This window comes from Pseudopodoces humilis, chromosome 1 (genome assembly GCF_049639895.1).
Source record: "Pseudopodoces humilis isolate 2021_Gansu_Grassland_sample_001 chromosome 1, ASM4963989v1, whole genome shotgun sequence".
Taxonomy (NCBI): domain Eukaryota; kingdom Metazoa; phylum Chordata; class Aves; order Passeriformes; family Paridae; genus Pseudopodoces; species Pseudopodoces humilis.
The window spans coordinates 151,240,610-151,258,383 of NC_142200.1; the positions used below are offsets into that span (position 1 = coordinate 151,240,610).

Sequence of the window (17,774 nt, forward strand, 5' to 3'; positions counted from 1 at the left end):
ATGGGGCTGAGCCATGTGGGGATGGAGATGCTGGAGATGGTGGGGAGAAGAAGAGGGAAAAGAGCTCAGGGAAGGAGCATCCTGTGGGATCCAGGCTGGGGAGAGCAGGTGCTCCAAAGGTGAGGCTGAGCACAGCTCTGAGCACACAGGGACACCGTGAGGATGCAGGAGTGTCCCTCTGTGGTCACACGTGTGCTCTGTGTGTGTCCACATGGTCACAGGTCACAGACACCCCACGGACATGGCTCTATCCCGATCCTGCTCAGTCCACTCCTGGGAATAAATACATCTGGTGATCCACAGCCATCTCCATAGGGACAGCGTGGGGTCTCCCACAGCCAGAGTCAGGTTTCCCTCTGCCAGGAGCTGCACTGGGATGTACAAACCTCCATTCCAGAGCTGCTCCTGGTGTCCCCTCCCAATGGATCAGCTCTGGACAGGGGTTGTGGATCCCTGGGACAGCCCAAGAGGGGCCTGGACAGGGGACACTTAATTAGAGGTCCCCACCTGCTGTCACATCCCTGTTCCCCCCAAGCCCAGGTGATCCATCCCACTTGTCCTCTCCCTTTTTCCACAAACCCACAACCTCCCTTTTCCCACAAACCAAAGGGTTTCCTGCCCTTCCCTGTGCTCTTGCTTTCCCCCCAAGGTGTGCCAGGGCTGTGCCCCAGCAGGGATGGGACTGGGGAGATGAGATGGGATGAAATGAGCTGGAACAGGATGGGATGGGACAGGGCAAATGGGATAGGGTAGGACACAGTGGGATGGGATGGGATAGGGTAGGACACAGTGGGACAGGATGGATGGGATGGGATGGGATGGGATGGGATGGGATGGGATGGGATGGGATGCGATGGGATGCGATGGGATGCGATGGGATGGGATGCGATGGGATGCGATGGGATGCGATGGGATGCGATGGGATGCGATGGGATGGGATGCGATGGGATGCGATGCGATGGGATGCGATGGGATGCGATGGGATGCGCTGGGATGGGATGCTGGGGTCGGGTCCGGCGGGGAGGCCGTGGGAGGGGAGGGGTCGCTCCGTTTCCACGGCGCCGCCGCCCCCGGCCGCCATTTCCGAGCCCGCAGGGATGGGCGGGGGGACCCGACGGGCGGGGCCGGGAGAGCCGCCCCGGAGCCTCCACAGAAACCCCCTGGTCCCTCCCCTGCCCTCCCCATGTCGCACCGGGTCTCTCCCACTTGCCCCTCTCTCTCGCCCCAGCCAAACCAACACCTCCCGTTCCCCTGCACCGCACCCCGGGGCCTTCCCCGTTACTCCTCGGTCCCGCCAGCCCCCCCGTCTCTCCGCTGCCAGCCCAGCTCCTCGGGCAACGCCCCGAGCGCCGCCGGTGCCCCCCGCCCCGTCAGTTCGCCAGTCTCTCGGTGGCCGCAGTCCCCGGCGGAGCGGGCACCGGGCGGTGCCGTGGGGGGGCCCCGACGGGGCGGGGCGGTGATGCCGTCGGCCCGCCAGGGGGCGCTGTTCGGCGCGCGCCCGCCCCGCTCCGCCCCGCTCGGCGCGCGGTCCGGCGGCGGAGGCGCCCCCGGGCGGCGCGGCGGGGCAGCGGCGCGGCCGGAGCGCCGGACCCGGACCCGGACCCGGAGCCGCGCTCGGTGTCGGAGCCGCCGCCCCCCCCGCCCCCCCTCCACCGCCGGCTACGCCCGCCCCTCCCCCCCCCCACCCCCCCCGCGCCGCCCCACCGCCCCGCCCCGCCCCCCCGCGCCCAGCCCGATGCTGGGCGGCGGGCGGAGGTGAAGCAGCGAGCGGGCGCTGGATCCTCCCGGCCGCGGCCCCCGGGGCCCCGGGCACGGAACAAAGGGCCATGGCCGAGGGGGCCCCCGCTCAGGTAAAGGGCGCCCGCCCGCCGCGGGGCCGAGCCCGGCGCGCACCGCCCCCCCGCGGCCCGCGGCCCGCCCGTCGGGCCGCCCGGCCCGCGCCGGGGGCCGCGGCGGGCGGGGGGGGGCGGGGGGGGGCGGGCGCTGTCAGCGCGGGGGCCGCGGCCGCCTCCCGGGGGAGCGGGCGGGGACGGGACGGGCGGCCCCGGGGGGGCGGCGGCGCCGCGCCGAGCCAGCCCGGGCCTCCGCGGCCGGCGGCGCCCGCGCTGCCGTCGGGGCCGGGCCTGCCCGGCCGCCGCGCCCCCCCCGCGCCGCCGCCGGGCCCTGCGGCCCCCCGGGACGGACCCGCCTCCGGCCCCCCCTTCCCGTGTCACCGCCCGGTCCCCATGGCGACGGGGCGCCCGCGGCCCCCCGGGTGTCCCCTCGCCGTGCCCATGGTAACGGGGCTCGGCCGGCCCCTGTCACCCCGCGCCCCCCCCCCTCCCGTGTCACCTCCCGGCCCCGCGCTGTCACCTCCCCCCACCCCCCCCGCCGCGGCGGGTCCTGCCCGTCCCGTGGGGCCGGCACGGGGCCGGTATAAGCGGCTTAGCGGGGGCACGGGGAGGTCCCCGCCGCCCCGGGGAGGGCGGGGCCCCGCAGCGCCCCCCCCCGCGGGGTCCGCATGGCCCCGGGGATGTCCCCATCGCCCCGGGCGGCCCCTGTCACACCGGACGGGAGGGGCTCTATCACACCGGGAGGGTCCCTATCTCCCGGGGGGATCCCCCGCCCTGACCCCTCGCCCTTGTGTCCGCAGGCGCCGGAGCCGGTGCGGCCGCCGCGCTGCCCCTCGCCCCTCCGGCCAGCGGCCGGCCCCGAGCGCACCTCGGAGCGGGAGACGCAGACGGCAGAGCTGTCCCTGACCGTGGTGGCGGCCGTGCAGGCGGTGGAGCGGAAGGTGGATTCCCACTCCACCCGCCTGCTCGACCTGGAGGGTCGGACGGGGATGGCGGAGAAGAAGCTGATCGACTGTGAGAAGACGGCGGCGGAGCTGGGGAACCAGCTGGAGAGCAAGTGCGCGGCGCTGGGCACCCTCATCCAGGAGTACGGGCTGCTCCAGCGGCGCCTGGAGAACATGGAGAACCTCCTGAAGAATAGGAACTTCTGGATCCTACGGCTGCCCCCAGGCAGGAAGGGGGAAGTCCCCAAGGTAACGGTGTCCAGGGGTGCAGGAGCCGGGCACTGCACCCGAAATGCTCCCGGAGGGCAGGACTGGGGTGGGTGAGCAGGGACAGCCCCTGCACAGGTGAGTCTCTCTCTCCACTGCAGCTGCTCATTGCAGCTTCTCAGCTCATCCCCTGCTGGGACTAAAATATGGTAGGACAGAGGCCTGGGAGGACATCCTGGTACTCAGGCCAGAGGTTTCAGTTCTGCTCCACTGCGCTGCACAGCCCCGGGGGCATTGACTCTTTTTTTGTTCGTTTTTTTTGCCACCATTTGAAAAAGCCCTGCAGATTTTGTGATTCTTTTGTTTTGACCACCTTGACGCTGCAGAGTCTCCCAGGCTGGGGAAGGAGCAAGTGGGAGCTGCTGCTGCAGGGATGGGGAAGCTTTGGGATTCAGGAAGGCAGATGAGCTCCATGGGCTTAGCCGAGCTCTGGATAGAGCCCACCATCAATATTCAGCTCCTACTTGAATTTCACAACCTTCCTGCTAAAAGAGTGTGTGCGAACGAGACTGTGTAAGACATGGGAAAGGGAGCATCTCTGGAGACAGCAGAGAGGATCAGGAGAAGGTGGGTTCAGACCTGACACCCCATTAGTGTGGTTGGGGGACAGAACTGGAGTGCCGCGTTGCCTCTGAAGACCTCTGCTCCAACATGGCACGATTTGCACATCCTCAGTTTATCCTTAGGAATTATTCCTTGGCTAACAAGCTGGGAAGCTGCAGATGGCGAGCACACAGTAGCCAGGGATAATGGGGAGCCCTGTGGGCCTGGGTAGAGTTTTCCCTGGACTTCTGGGGTAATTGAATCCGGGAGTTACGTCAGCTCATCAATAGGGATGAGTCCAGCCCAGCTCCTCGGTTTTGTCTCCTTTACGGTCTCCCAAGCCTGATCACCCTGCAGAGAGCAGGGACTCAGAGGAGGAGCTTGGGGTCCTTTGGGGAAATCCCAGTCTAGATTCATCACTAAGAACCATCCATTTGGTTAAGTCCTTCATTCCCAAAGAAATAGCTGCTCAGGAGTTGTTTTAAATGTAAAAATGTAATGTTTTAAATGTAAAAAGCAGCTCATTGATGGCGTGGAAGGAGCTGAAGCCTGGCTGTGTGCAGGCTCCTGCTTGAACCCACTGTTGGAATTGCAGGTGCCGGTGACCTTTGATGACGTGTCCGTCTATTTCAATGACAAGGAATGGGAGAAGCTGGAGGAGTGGCAGAAGGAGCTGTACAAGAATGTGATGAAGGGGAACTACGAGTCTCTGATCTCCCTGGGTAAATACGGGGGGTCCTTGCCCTGCCGAAGGACAGGAGGCTCCTTCTGGCTCCTCCTTGGAGATCCCCCTCTGATGAGACCCAAATGTCCCAAACACAGGAGGATGTTTTTAGTCTGGGTTTATTCCAGCTCATGCTGTGGTGGTGTTCTGCCTGGGTGAGGGATGCCCTGTGGGCAGGTGGGCTGGAGACCTCCCAAACCTCTTCCAGCCACAGTTATGCCATCAAAAACCAGCTCCTTCCCCATGGCTGTTGGGAGGCCTGCCCTGCATCTTCTGGGTCTGCAGTGGGTACCAGCCCACGCACCCTTTTAGAGGATTTTGCACGTGTGGATGTTCCTGAGCATCCTGGGAAGAGGTGGAAGGCAATGTTGGATTCCCAGTGCAGTAACCCCTCTCTCCCACCCCTCTGTCTCTCAACAGACTATGCAATTTCCAAACCTGGTGTTTTGTCTCAGATCGAGCAAGGGGAGGAATCACGGGGCAGGAATGAGCAGGACCTGGAGGAGAGTGAGATCATTACTGATGCCACGGCAGGTGAGGGGGCACCTTGGCACCAGGGCAGCCCTGGGTTGTGTTCCCAGGAGCTGCTCATCCCAAGGCTGAAGCAGATGTTGCTGGGAGCTGTGGCTGGTGTGGTTGATCATGTGAAGCCTTGCCTAGGATAAATTTGGCTGGTTGGAGGTTTGATGTCCAGGTACAGCTCAACATAGAAACCAGGACAAGCAGAGCCTGGAGAGTTGGGTACTGGGAGCCCTTCCCAGCAAGGGAAGCATCTGCAACCAGACCAGGTCCTCAGGGAACCGGTGTGCCCGGCAAGGAAGGAGAATCGGGTCCCATTGGGAGAGCCCATCCACCCAGAAAATCCTTTGCACCCTCTCTTTGTGTGGATGGTGCCTGGGTTTGGAGCATCCTCCTGGGAAGGGAAGCCTGGTCCCATGCTGTGTGCAGGGAGATGGGATGCTGAGGGGCAAGACTGGGCTGGGAATGGGGTACCAGTGACCCCGAGTCCCAGAGCAACTCCTGTGCTGTGATAAGGGGCTGATAAGGAGATAAGGAGGTGGCCTGAAAGAGATGGTGTCACCTCCACTCATCATTCCTGATTCCAGGCTGTGGATGTGGGGTCACACCAACACCCTGCTTGTGCTTTCCATCACAAGGATCTCAAAATTAAATTGAGGCCCATGGGAAGAGGAAAATCACGGGCCCACGTGGAGCTGCAGCTGGGGGATGTGGGGCGGCTGAGCAGTGCTCTGCTGTGGCACCCAAGCTGGGTGGAGTGAGTTCCCTGTGCCTGCAGAGCATCCTGGGCTGGAGCTGGGAGCGTGGCAGGGATGGGTGAAGGGCAGGGGCTGGAGGGAGAGCAGAAGAGGCCGAGCAGATGAAACGCTCAGCGGGATCAGCAGCTGGAGCCAGCAGGGATTGCTGGGAGCAGGTCCTTTGTCCTGGCTCCTGGGAGTGATGGTGAGTGGGAATCTCTCATTTTTGCAGCTGGAATAAGGGTTGTGATCAAAACAGAGGAGCTCCTTCCTGAAGACAGCCCTGAGAACCCCGAGCTGCACGGGATGTCGGGGCAGTCCGAGGGCAGCTTCCAGAGCCCGGATGAGGAGGCAGCTTGTGAGAGCCCCTATGGCTCCGTGTCCCCACCCAGGGACCTCCCAGGCACCAGCCTGGGGGACTCATCTGAGTACGGAGCCGACTTCAACGAGATCCAGAGGGTCATTGTTCACCACGGGAGCTGCACAGGTGAGATGCTGGGGACACGGCTCTGCACACGTGACAGGAGGTCTGGGGGGCTGTGGTGGGTTAGGAAAAGGTGGGGAAGGGGTTGGAAGTAAATCCCCCCAGAACCAGCACCAGAAGGAAAGTTTCTGGCTGCAGCAACTTCCAAGAGTGGCTCTGGTCAGCCCTTGAGCTTGGAGGAGGAGGCAGCACATCCATGGTGGACACAGAACGTGGTCTCTGAAGGCTCCTGTCCAGCTAAGGAGCAGAGCAAGCACTGGGCCAGCCTGGGAAAAGCCACGGAGAGCAAGGGAAGATGTGTCTCAGGCAGTGTTCTGTGAGAGCCCTGCTCCCAAAATCCGGCTGTGGCAGAGGGCAGGACGTTGGTGAGAGGTGTGGGGGAGTGGATGGTTACACACTGGACACTGCTGGGGCAATGTGGATGGTCCTGCAGGTTGCCAAGCGTGGGAATTGCTCGGGGCAGCTCCACAGGATAGGGAAGAATGTGGCTGGAGCTCTGTGGTTTGCGAGCTGCCAGGAGGGAAGGATGAGGTGGTTTGTGGAGAGATGAGATGATGGTACCAAGTGTTTCATGTGTAGGATTCTGCCAGTGGAGTGGCAGATACAGGCCAAGTCCTACAGATGTGCTGTTAGGGTGGGGACGGGAGAGCAGGGAGAGGAGAGCTTGGGAACGGTGGGTTCCGTCCTCCTGACGGCTTTGTGGCGGTGTAACACAAACCAAGGCACAGAGAGTTGGGCTCTTGAGGGCCTCAACTCCGTCTTGTGGGTCCTGTGGTCTGCTCAAGGCTTTGTGAGGGAAACCAGCCAAGCCACCAGTGGGGCTGGAGCTGATCCTTGTCCGAGAGCTGCTGCCTCTGCAGGGTATGGGGCCTGGCTGGTGGGGCTGAGTGGGAGCTGTGGCCGTGCTGGTCAGGATGGGGGGCTGAGCTACAGGTCCACAGAGGGGGCAGGGAGAAGGAACTGGGTTTTCCCTTTCCTCAGAGGGAAGAGGGCCATGGCTTTGACACATCCACTCCCATCCATTTCCTTTTCTTGGGAATGCTCTTCCTGGGAGAACATTTAGGCCTGACCCACAGTCCAGCATGGGGTGACATAAGGGATGCTCTGTGGGCCATTCCTGAGGCTGTGCTGGACACAGGTCCCTGGGATGGCTGCTCTCACCAAACAAAATCCCCAGCTCACTTTTGGCCTCGGTGACACGAAGGGGAGCCTGGCCTGCTGCCATCCATCCTGCTGCCATTCCATCCTGCTGCCATCCATCCTGCTGCCATTCCATCCTGCTGCCATTCCATCCTGCTGCCATCCATCCTGCTGCCATTCCATCCTGCTGCCATTCCATCCTGCTGCCATCCATCCCACTGCCATCCATCCCACTGCTGGGTGCTCTGGGAAGGAGAGGGGTGGGTCTCTCTCCACGCCACATCGTGGCGATGCTGAGGGAAGGGGACAGTCCCCTGTGGGCTGTGCTGTCCCTGGAGCAGAGCTGGCAGCCCGGTGCCGTTTCTGCCGAGCGGTGCTGTGCCAGGAGCGGTGCCATAGCCCAGTGAAACAGTGGCACATGGAGCTGCTCTGAAATCACTCGGCCACCCAAGCCCTCGTGAACCCATGGCGCTTTTATCCCCCACATCCTGCAGCAGCACCAAGTTGGCAAACCTTTTGGCAGGCGGTCGGAGCACACCCTCCAGAGGAGCCTGACCAGGGGTGGTTTGTCTGAACTCCTTGTTCAGGGGGCACATGGCCCATCCCAGCGCTCCGGGCTCCAGCTGCAGCTGGCTCGTGTCGGGGTGCTCAGGCAGAGCAGGCAGGCACAAACAGCTATGGGAGCCCGTGCAGATGTTTCGTAGCAGCCAGGGGTGTAGGAGGCCGCCCCATCCAAAACCCTTACCCTAACACTGTTCAATTTTCCCCCTCAGAGGATGGCATCGTGATCAAGACGGAGGAGGAGGAGGAGGAGGAGGATGACCCCGACACGCTGGAGCCGTGTGCCATGTTCTCGGGCCGGAGCGAGCCGCCGGCGTTCCCCAGCCACGAGGCCGGGCTGGGCTGCGAGGCGCAGTGCAGCTCCAAGGCGCAGCCCCGCAGCCTGGCCGCCCGCGTCAGGAAACCGTCGGCCTGCGAGAGGGACTCCGGGGACATGAAGCCGGCCGGCGGCCAGCAGCGGAACCGGACGCGGGAGAGACCCTACATCTGCCCCGAGTGCGGGAAGAGCTTCATGCTCAAGATCAACTTCATGATCCACCAGCGCAACCACCTCAAGGAAGGGCCCTACGAGTGCCACGAGTGCGACCTCAGCTTCCGCAACAAGCAGCAGTTCCTGCTGCACCAGCGCAGCCACACGCGCCGCGGCGTGGGGGTCCCGCGGCGCCCCGAGCACGGCCTCAAGCCCCCGGCGCGGCCCCCGCCCCCGGGGAAGCCCTACAAGTGCTCCGAGTGTGAGAGCAGCTTCAGCCACAAGTCGAGCCTCAGCAAACACCAGATCACCCACGTCGGGGAGCGGCCCTTCACCTGCGGCGAGTGCCGGAGGAGCTTCCGCCTGCAGATCAGCCTGCTCATGCACCAGAGGATCCACGCCGGCAAGAACGAGATGGCCTTCCTGTGCCCCCAGTGCGGCAAGAACTTCACCCGGCCCTCCCACCTGCTGCGGCACCAGCGGACTCACACCGGCGAGCGGCCCTACCAGTGCAGCCAGTGCGAGAAGACCTTCAGCGAGAAGTCCAAGCTCACCAACCATTACCGCATCCACACGCGGGAGCGCCCGCACGCCTGCGCCGTCTGCGGGAAGGGTTTCATCCGCAAGCACCACCTCCTGGAGCACCAGCGCATCCACACGGGCGAGCGGCCCTACCACTGCACCGAGTGCGGCAAGAACTTCACGCAGAAGCATCACCTCCTGGAGCACCAGCGGGCGCACACCGGCGAGCGGCCCTACCCCTGCACCGAGTGCACCAAGTGCTTCCGCTACAAGCAGTCGCTCAAGTACCACCTGAGGACGCACATGGGAGAGTGAGGGGCTGCCGAGGCTTCCTCTCCCTCCCTCCCTACATCCCTCCCTTCCTACTCGTCCTCCTTCTCCTCCACTGATCTCTCCCACCCTCCCTCCATCCATCTCCCCCCACCCCGGCTCAGGGCATGGACATCAAGGAAGCTTTGTGTGGTAGCGCCGCTGGTCTGGTGGAGACTCGGCTGATTGGAAATAAATTAATGAATTAAAGCAAGCAACGCGCGGCAAAATTAAAAGATTATATATATATAAAATTAACAGAAGCAGCTGATTTAGGGGGAATCCTCACCAACAAGCAAACCACCGACAAAAGAAACCTGTACACAGGGTGTTTTGCCAGAGTAGGACTCGTAACTGCTTTTTAAATCTACTGTTTGGTTTTTTTTAATAAATGTGGAGGAACTTTTATTTGATAAGCAACCTTAGGATGGGCAAGATTTTATTTTTCGTTTTGTTTTTTTTGTTTGTTTGTTTGTTTCTTTTTGGTTTGGTTTTTTTGTTTGTTAACTGCTCTGTAGGCTGATTCTGGCACAGTCACTTTTTGTCCAGGAGCTCTGTGGAGGCGCTGCCCGTCCGGGCTGGATGCGACAGGAGGAGCTCCAGCCGGGGGGAGGTGAGTAATTAACAGATGCGGCTGATGAGGAAGTTCTGCGTGTGTCTAGATTGGAAACGCTGATAGGTGCCTGCCCGGCTCGCGGGGCTGTGATGCACTCCTGAATTATACAATAGAATAAAATTCTAGTTGCAGTAAAAGATCCTTTTTCTGGTAGGACCCCTCCGCAAGGCTCCTCCAAACACTCGTTCCTAGTTCAGTCCTGCCACCGGGGGCATTGGGGTGCTGTGGGTCTGCCCATGGGGTGCTGTGGGGTCTCCAGGAACAGAGCAAAGCCTTGTTGTGTTTACCTGCTCTGCTGTCCTTGAGCTGCTGCTGGTGGCATTGCTCAAGTGCTCCTCAATGGCAGGAGAGGCAGAATTCCTGCCCAGGGGAGGAGCAGCTCCAGGATGGCTCCAAGGAAGGACCTCCCTGTCCCTGGGCACCTCCTGACAGGGTGGGTGGGACATGATCCATCTCCCTGCTGTTGGTCTGAGCCCTTGTTTGTACCAGCTCAGTTCCTGGTGATCCCAGCTGTCACCTGGCTGAGTGAGATCCATCCAAAGGGCTGGGCTGGGGCTGGGGTGGTGGCACCAGCTGGCGCTGGGGTGGTGGCACCAGCTGAGGCTCCAGTGGTGACACCAGCTGGGTTGGGGTGGTGGCACCAGCTCCTCAGAGCACACCAGGCTCCATCCCGGTGCTGTCAGATCTTGTGTTGGACAGTGGCATCAATAAAGAGCGATGATGGGAGAAGTTGTTGGGACCTGTTAATGGCTTTGCAGAACCAGTCCTCATCCAGGACTTTCCTGGTGTGTGAACCCCTCCTAAGTTGGGATTTATGGCCTCTTCTGTGCTAGGAAGTGCCAGAGTGCAGCGCAGCCACGTGGAGCTGCTGAGAGCCGTCAGCTGGTCACCGCTGTGGGTGGGAGCATTTTGGGGCTGCCAGGACAGGCTCCTGCCAAGGTTCCTGCCTTCCCACTGCTGGGGTTGTGCCTGCAACTCCCTGGAAGAAGTCTGAGGTTTCAAGTCAGGGTCTGACAGGAGTTGACACCTCCATCTCTGGAAGTTGGCCAGGTTGGTCAAGGCTTTGAGCAACCTGAGATAGTGTTCCTGCCCTTCCAGGGAGGTGGAACAAGATGAGCTTTGAGGTCCCTTTCCACCCAAACCATTCTGGGATTTCATGAGAAGTGCTGTGGTGGGGCTGATGTCCTGGCAGGGAGGTGTGGGGGCAGGAGAGGAGGGCCTGGCTGCAGCCCTGTGTCCCTCAGCATCCCTGCATCCCCCTCACCAGGACTAAATACAGTTATGGAGAAGAAGGAAATGAAAAGCAGAACTGATTCTGCTACTCAGCGGCTCATGTCTGTCACACTGGCAGCGACACAGACCTGGCAGAATCCTTTTTTCTTCCTAAAAATGGATTAATTCAGCTTTTTATCAGCAAAAAAAAAGCTGAGGTGCCTGGCTGTCCCTCGCAGTGCCAGGACCTTGGTGTGGCCAGGCTGGCAATGCCCATGCTCTGCTCTGTGTCACTGGGCCCCACACAGCAACTCCTGCCCCTCGTGCTGCTCCTCACCCACCACACACGGATCTAACAGCCTCAGTCACTGGACACTGCCAGGATTTAACAACATCCTGGTGACCTTGAGCAGCTCAAATGTCACCGATCCGTCTGCAGAGACAGCTCCCGTGCCAGTGGGACAACATGGCCATCGTAGCCCTGAGTGCAGGTGGCAGTGACTCTGAAAACCACAGTGGTGGCAATTAAGAGCATTGTCCCATGGTGGGACATTGACTCGACAGCTCCTGTCCTGCAGCTTGGGCTGGTGACACCCAGCCTTCCCTGGCCTGGGGTGCTGGAAGAACTGGACATGGATGTAGCCAGACAGCAGCTCCAGGAACAGAGGATGAGCAGGAGCCACTGCTGTCCCCACCTAGGTATGAATGAGCAGTGTACCCCCGGGCAGCACCCCACAGGCTCCAGATGAGTGGGGACACCAGGCTGTCACCCCGGGGTGCTGCAGGGACAGTGGGCAGGGGGCTGGAAGCACGACCTGGGAGCCACCGGGGCAGGGAAGCTGGCAGTGGGGTGGCAGGGATGCTCAGCAGGGCACGGCCATGGCAGTCACTGCCTGCAGAGAGATTCGTTCGACTGCTTCGTGGTGCCCCCGAAAACACTCCTTGGGCCCCGGCTGGCAGCACGTGAGGATGGAGGAGGAGCAGAACAGACGGCTGAATACTGGGACTTGGTTTTGGGCACCCAGCACCCTCCGGCACTGAGCCCACGGCAGCAGCACAGAAGGGACAATCTGGAACCGCAGCAGGCAGAGAAACACGAGGCAGCTCGAGGGGCTCTGCTTCCCTAAACGCAGCTGCTGCTGCTGCTGCTCTCCGGGTGTTTTGGAGCTGGGGTGAGAGTGAAGGAGACGCTGGAAGAGGCAGCCATGCGGTGCGGGGATGGAGGCTGGAGCCTTCCTGCCCGGGAGCAGCCGGGGCTTGGGAGGATTTCAGGCGAGCGGGCCGGGGCCGGCAGCGCAGGGCGGCAGCACGGGATTACCCTCGGCTCCCGCACGGCGCAGCTGCCGCCCCGACACAATCCCTTAAAACTGCATTAACCACTGCATTAACCCAGCCCGGGTGGTCGGGGAGCGGCTCCGGCGAGAGCCAGGCCCCGGGAAGGATCCCAGTGCAAGGCCTGGGGTAGGGATTCCCGACCCGCCGCCGGGGCCGAGCCAGGGCGAAGCTCCCGGACGCGTTCCAGGTTATTAATGACTGAATTAATTTAAGCCGAGCATCCGCGGGCGCTGGCAGCGCCGTGCCCCGGGGGAAGGCTGGGATGAAGGCTCGCACTCTCCCCAGCCCTCCCCTGCTGCTGCATCCCCGCTCGCGTGGGCTGCCCACGGGCACGCCTGTGCAGCCACGGGCACACACAGCGAGCCCCGGGTCCCCGATTCCCCCCCTGGGTTTTCCTTTTCCTTCCTCCCCTGCTTGCACACACGGACACGCGTGTGTGTATTGTGAGATCCAGGCACAGGAATACGCACAGGGAGAGACGGGGACGCTCCCACGCGTACGCACACACGTGTGTGATGTGTGACACGGATGTACCCTGGCGCACACACACGTGTGTGTAATAACACGGATGCGCACACTCACACTCTTACACACCCAGCAGCGCCGCCCCATCCCGTCTGTTGCCGTCTGTTACCACCCGGCGCTGCCACGGCTCAAGATGTGCTGGCTCCGGGCGAGCAGCCGGCTGCCGACACCACCTGCCCGTCGTGCCCGGGGCCGTGTGCGGGCACAGCCCGGGCTGGGGCCCCGCCGCCTGCCCGCGGTGGGGCCGGGTGGGGCCGGCCCGGGCCCGCCGGGAGTGGCGGAGCGGCCGCGGTGCCCCAGCACGGAGAGCTCCTGGTGCTGTTGGAGCCCTGCAGCGCCGGGCCCAGCACCGCCGGCACCGAGACCGCCCGGGAGCTCCGAGTATGGGGCGGCCGCAGGGCTGGGTGTCTTCGCTGCCCGGGGTGGGGTGGCCGAGGGGCACAGATCGGGCTCGGCCACAGGTTGGGATCGACTCCACGCACGGGCAGGGTCCCCTCTGGGTACAGGTTAGTGTCCTGTCCGGACACACGTCTGGGGTCTGCTGTGGGCGTGAGCTGCTCTGGGTATGGGTCTGGGTCCCCTCCACGCATGGGTGGGTCTCCTCTGAGCACGGTCTGGGCTTCTCTCAGGGCACTGCTCTGGTTCCCCTCCACACACAGGTTAGGGTGTGTCCCCTAGGATTTGGGCCACGGATCTGGGGCCTCACCCAGCTGCTACCCTGTCTGGAGTTTGGGGTCCCCATCTGTGGGCTGGGGTCCTGTATCCCACCCTGCTGGAGCTGCTGGTTCTCCCATCGCCTGGCCCAGCCCACCCAAGAGCCCAGGTCCCTCTCACTGCTCACCCCTCTGTGTCCCCATATGGTCCCTTGTGCCCCAGATGTCCCCAGCCAGGGTTTCTGCCCCGCAATGTGGGCTGGGGTCTCAGCTCACTGCAATGCAGGAGATAACTCAGAGCATGAGGAGTTTTTTAACACTCCAGCAAATTTATGGAGCATGTCTGAGTAACTGCTACTGTCACTGCAAACCTCTTCCCAGAAATCCCACTTCCAATGTCGAAAGTTGTTTTTTCTTATTAAATAAAAATTTTAAAAAAACAAACCCAAACCGCAAACTCCGGGGATTCTACATGAAGTTATTCCAGAAATGTTTCTGGCCATAAGAGCTGTGGATGGGGCTCTCCCCAGCCTGACTATAGTGAGTTTGGAGAGGTGTGTGCTGTCTCTGAGCTCAAAACCCACCCCCAGGCACTCAGGGGGCACCCCTAGTGACTCCCCACACTGGGATTGTCCCCACAGGAGTTGTTTGGTGACATCATCTCCCTCCTGTGAATGTCACTCCAAAATTACCAGAAATGCTTTTTTTTAATCCCTGCCCTAAGAGACGCTCCAGAGCAACCTGCTTTTTCTACAAAAACAGAAGGAAAATTTGAAGCTCAAAGAAGACCCAAAAAGTGATGATCTGCTGGTGTGTGATCCTCTCCATGCCCCCCACTGCTCACCCACCTGGCTCCCCAGGAATGTCCCATCTTTCCCTCTCCCCATATATACTTACCTCCTAATCCATGACAACGTTCTTTTCTCTCTCCCTCTCTATCCATCTCATATGGCCTCCTTGGGCTCATCAACATGCAGACTCTCTCCCTTCTTTCCACTAGTGCTGTACAAAACCTCTGCTCCCCTTGTGTGTGATCCTTGTCCCCTCTCTGCAGCAGCTGTGTCCCTGTGGAGGCAGCTGGAAGCTGGGTGGGCTCAGGGCCTCCGTGTGGTGCCTTGCAGGTGACGGTGATGTCGGAGTTGCAGCGGGTGCCCGAGACCTTTGAGGAGCTGCAGCAGTTCCTGAAGGAGCAGGAGGAGATCCTGCTGGCCCAGCTCAAGCAGGTGTCCCAGGAGCTTGACAAGAAGAGGTACAAATACAACTCCAAGGTTTGGGAGAGGGAGTCGCTGCTGGACACGGTGATTGTGTGGATCGAGGAGAAGCAGGACCAGCTGGTGGTCGAGTTCCTCATGGTGGGGCTGCATCCCCCACTGGGTGCTGTGACCCCTGGGGGGCTGGGACACCCACCTGGCACCCTCTGCAGCCCGAGGGCCACGCTGTGACACCGTGCTGTGCCCGCTGTGGGTCGGGGCCCTGAGGGAAGGGAGGGTTGGGGTGAGGTGTGGGGTGACCCCCAGCCCCCTTAACCTCCACTGTAGCTCCCTGCCCCTCAGCAGTGCCAGAGCTCACCTGTGTTTTCTCTCTTGCAGGATGTTGGCAAAATCCTGAGCAGGTTTGAAACAGGCTTGGTGTCCCTCTCCTCCTGCACAGCTCCTTTGGGCAGAGGTGTGGGAGCGCTGCAGGAGCCAGGAGGGAGGCGGTTTGCCCTGCTGAGTATTTGGGATTTCATGTGATGTTCCCAGGAACCAGAGGCCACTGCACCCCTCCTAAAGATGGGGTTCCTGTGCTGATAGCTGGGCCACAGCTGCTCTGGGTTCTGTGGCTGCAGAGATTTCCGTTTCCTTCCTGGGGCTGGCTGGTGGCTGGGCTCAGAGCTCCTCTCCCTTTTGTTCCCCTCAGCTGTGAGGCAGCCCCAGTCCCAGAGCTGGTTTCCCTGGAGCTGCAGAGGAGCGTTGAGAGTGTCTCTGAGATGAGCCAGCTGGTTGTGGACATGGTGGTCAAATTCAAAGGTAAAACTGCTGGCTCTGTGTTGTGCTTCCCCTGGGCTTGGCTGGCAGCAGGAAATCCTCACTGCTTGGTGCCTCTGCCTGGGGCTCGGGAGTAAAATGCCTGCTCCAGATGGGAACCATCCCCGAGATGGGCTTTGCTGGAGCCTGGGGCTCCACATCTGGCTTGCTGTCCTGATGGGGAGCAGGAAAGGTGCCACAGGAGAGACACTCAGGCATCTTCCTTTCCTTCCAATGAACCTGCAGAGCGAGATAGACAAGGAAAGGGTAAGTTTCTGGAGCTGATGAGCACGAGTGAGGGGGAAAGCCTTTCCAGGATGAGTTTCCTCATATTCTTGGTGCAGAGATTGGCTCACACCACATTTAAACCCAGCATCTGTCTAGAACTGAGTCCTATTGTTTTCACTAGGCCTGCTATAAAAATCCAGGTCTGTCCTTGTGCCAGGCAGCACCAGGGACGCTGTCCTGCGACACCAGGCAAGGGCCAGGACAGCAGAAGGCTGTGTCAGGCTGCGCCCAGTTAAGCAGAGGGGCTGTACATGTTTTTAGCTGGCATTTAGGCCTGATCAGAAGTATTTTTGCAGGTGCATCCATGATGCAGCATCGCTAGGCTGAGGTCTGGCCGGCACCATTTGTGCTGAGGCTGCCTTCCATTCTCAGTTTTTGGGATGATGCATCTGAGCACAAGACAGTCGTGCCTCAGTTTCCCTCCCGCAGTCCCCGGAGGAGTGGGTTTAGCAGAGGGTCTGGGATGGTGACACTGCACAGTGACACCTGTGTGGCCTTGTGGGATGGCCACGGGATGGCAGCAGAACATCCCTGACGGATGGGCAGCTCCGGCTCTGCAGTGAGCTTGCCTGCTTGCTCGGCAGAGCAGCGTCCCGAGCTGGGTGAGCACTTGTCACAGGAGCAGGGACTGGCCTGGCCCTCTCCTGCCCTGCAGCAGTGCCTCCTCACACCCACGGGATACACTGCTCCCACAGGCAGCAATAGCCAGCAGATCTGGGAGCAGATTTAGCAAAGCCCATCGTGTCTGTCCCCTGATGTGGGGACACTGCCTGGTTCAGTCCTGCCTCAGGGAGCATCTCTTCACCAACGTGGGGACAGTAAGGGTCCTGCATCCCTTGCCCCCCCGTGCTCCCAGGACACATCCCAGTCCCATGGTGCAGGGTGGAGAGGTGCTGGTTCTCAGCAGGCACAGACTGATGTTTCTGTCATCAATTAGAGAAGGTGACACTGGACCCAGAGATGGCAGGCCCTCACCTGAGCCTCTCGCAGGACCACAAAACCATCCGGTTCAGAGATGGAGAACAAAACCTCCCTGACATCTCCAAGAGCTTCATGGGCAGCCCCAGAGTCCTGGGCTCTCAGGGGTTCATGTCTGGTAGGTGGAGGTTGGGAAACAGAACGGCTGGGCCCTGGGGGTGGTCCTGGAGTCAGTGCTGAGAAAGGAGTCGTACATCATGCCCAGATCAGAGAAGATCTGGGCCCTGAAACTGGACTGGGACGGCCAGTACAAAATAAGACAGCATGCTCCCTGACCTGCACAGGGAAGAGCTCCAGAGAATCAGGATCCACCTGGATTACAAAGCGGGCCGAGTGACCTTCTACAACACAGAGAACATGACGTGGATCTTGGAGTTTGAGGCCACCTTCACTGAGAAAGTCTTCCCGTATTTTTGTCTCTATTCAGCAGAAACCCAGATCTGGCTGTGTGACTGATGGGGTCAGATGGCTGCTGGGCCCCTGCAGGGGAGCTGAGCAGGGAGGAGGTGTGGGAATGACATGGCATCACACTGCACACTCGCTGCAGCTCTGCCTGGGCTGGATCCCCCCTCCAGTTTCCTGCGTCTCCTCCTGCTATGTCCTTTAGAGCATTAAAGAAGTGCTGTCCTGCCTGGGGGTGTCTGTGTGTAGGTATCCTGTCTAGATCCCACGGTGATGGTGTCCTACCTCTCCCTGTGGGCACTGAGGCCATAGAATAACCAGGAGGGAGTGGGGAAGAGGCTCTGGTTTTCCACGGCAGCCTTTGGCAGCAGTGCATGGCTTGTTGCAGCCGTGCTAGTGCTGGTGCTGGAGGATGCAGCCACCCAGCACACAGCCACGCTGGAGCAACGAGCTGATAACAGTGGTGATAAATGCTCAATTGTAAAAAGGAAAATGTTCAGGGAGGGAGTGTGGGAGTGAGGGCATACCTGGAAGAGCAGCTGGAGCCGGGGGTGTGACGGGGATCGCTGAGATCCGGGATGCTCAGGGAAGGAACAAACACCTCGGTTCTAATCCAGGAACCGGGAGCATTGTGTGACTAGAGGGTGGCAGGGCCCAGGCAGAGGGACACGGGTTGTGGGTCGTGTCCTGGAGATCCTCTGGATCCAA

General features: G+C 61.0%; 1 protein-coding gene and 1 pseudogene across 1 annotated transcript; both read left to right on the forward strand.

Annotated features, from left to right (window-relative positions):
- The first annotated feature begins 1,763 nt into the window (after positions 1 to 1,763).
- LOC102104185 (zinc finger protein 783-like) lies at positions 1,764 to 12,424 on the forward strand. The gene is made up of 6 exons (XM_014260658.2): positions 1,764 to 1,850; positions 2,633 to 3,025; positions 4,182 to 4,308; positions 4,731 to 4,844; positions 5,799 to 6,053; positions 7,964 to 12,424. Exons 1-6 carry the CDS (start codon positions 1,827 to 1,829, stop codon positions 9,055 to 9,057), a joined length of 2,007 nt encoding a protein of 668 aa, XP_014116133.2. The 5' UTR covers positions 1,764 to 1,826; the 3' UTR covers positions 9,058 to 12,424.
- Positions 12,425 to 13,327: 903 nt separating this feature from the next.
- LOC106628673 (E3 ubiquitin-protein ligase TRIM7-like) lies at positions 13,328 to 17,120 on the forward strand (annotated as a pseudogene).
- The last annotated feature ends 654 nt before the right edge of the window (positions 17,121 to 17,774 follow it).

Bases quoted from the DNA above. Each gene is read 5' to 3' on its own strand.
- LOC102104185 (XM_014260658.2), top strand. From the start codon at position 1,827: ATGGCCGAGGGGGCCCCCGCTCAG. The intron at 1,851-2,632 runs GTAAAGGGCGCC...TTGTGTCCGCAG, and splicing joins CCGAGGGGGCCCCCGCTCAG to GCGCCGGAGCCGGTGCGGCC. The intron at 4,845-5,798 runs GTGAGGGGGCAC...TCATTTTTGCAG, and splicing joins CATTACTGATGCCACGGCAG to CTGGAATAAGGGTTGTGATC.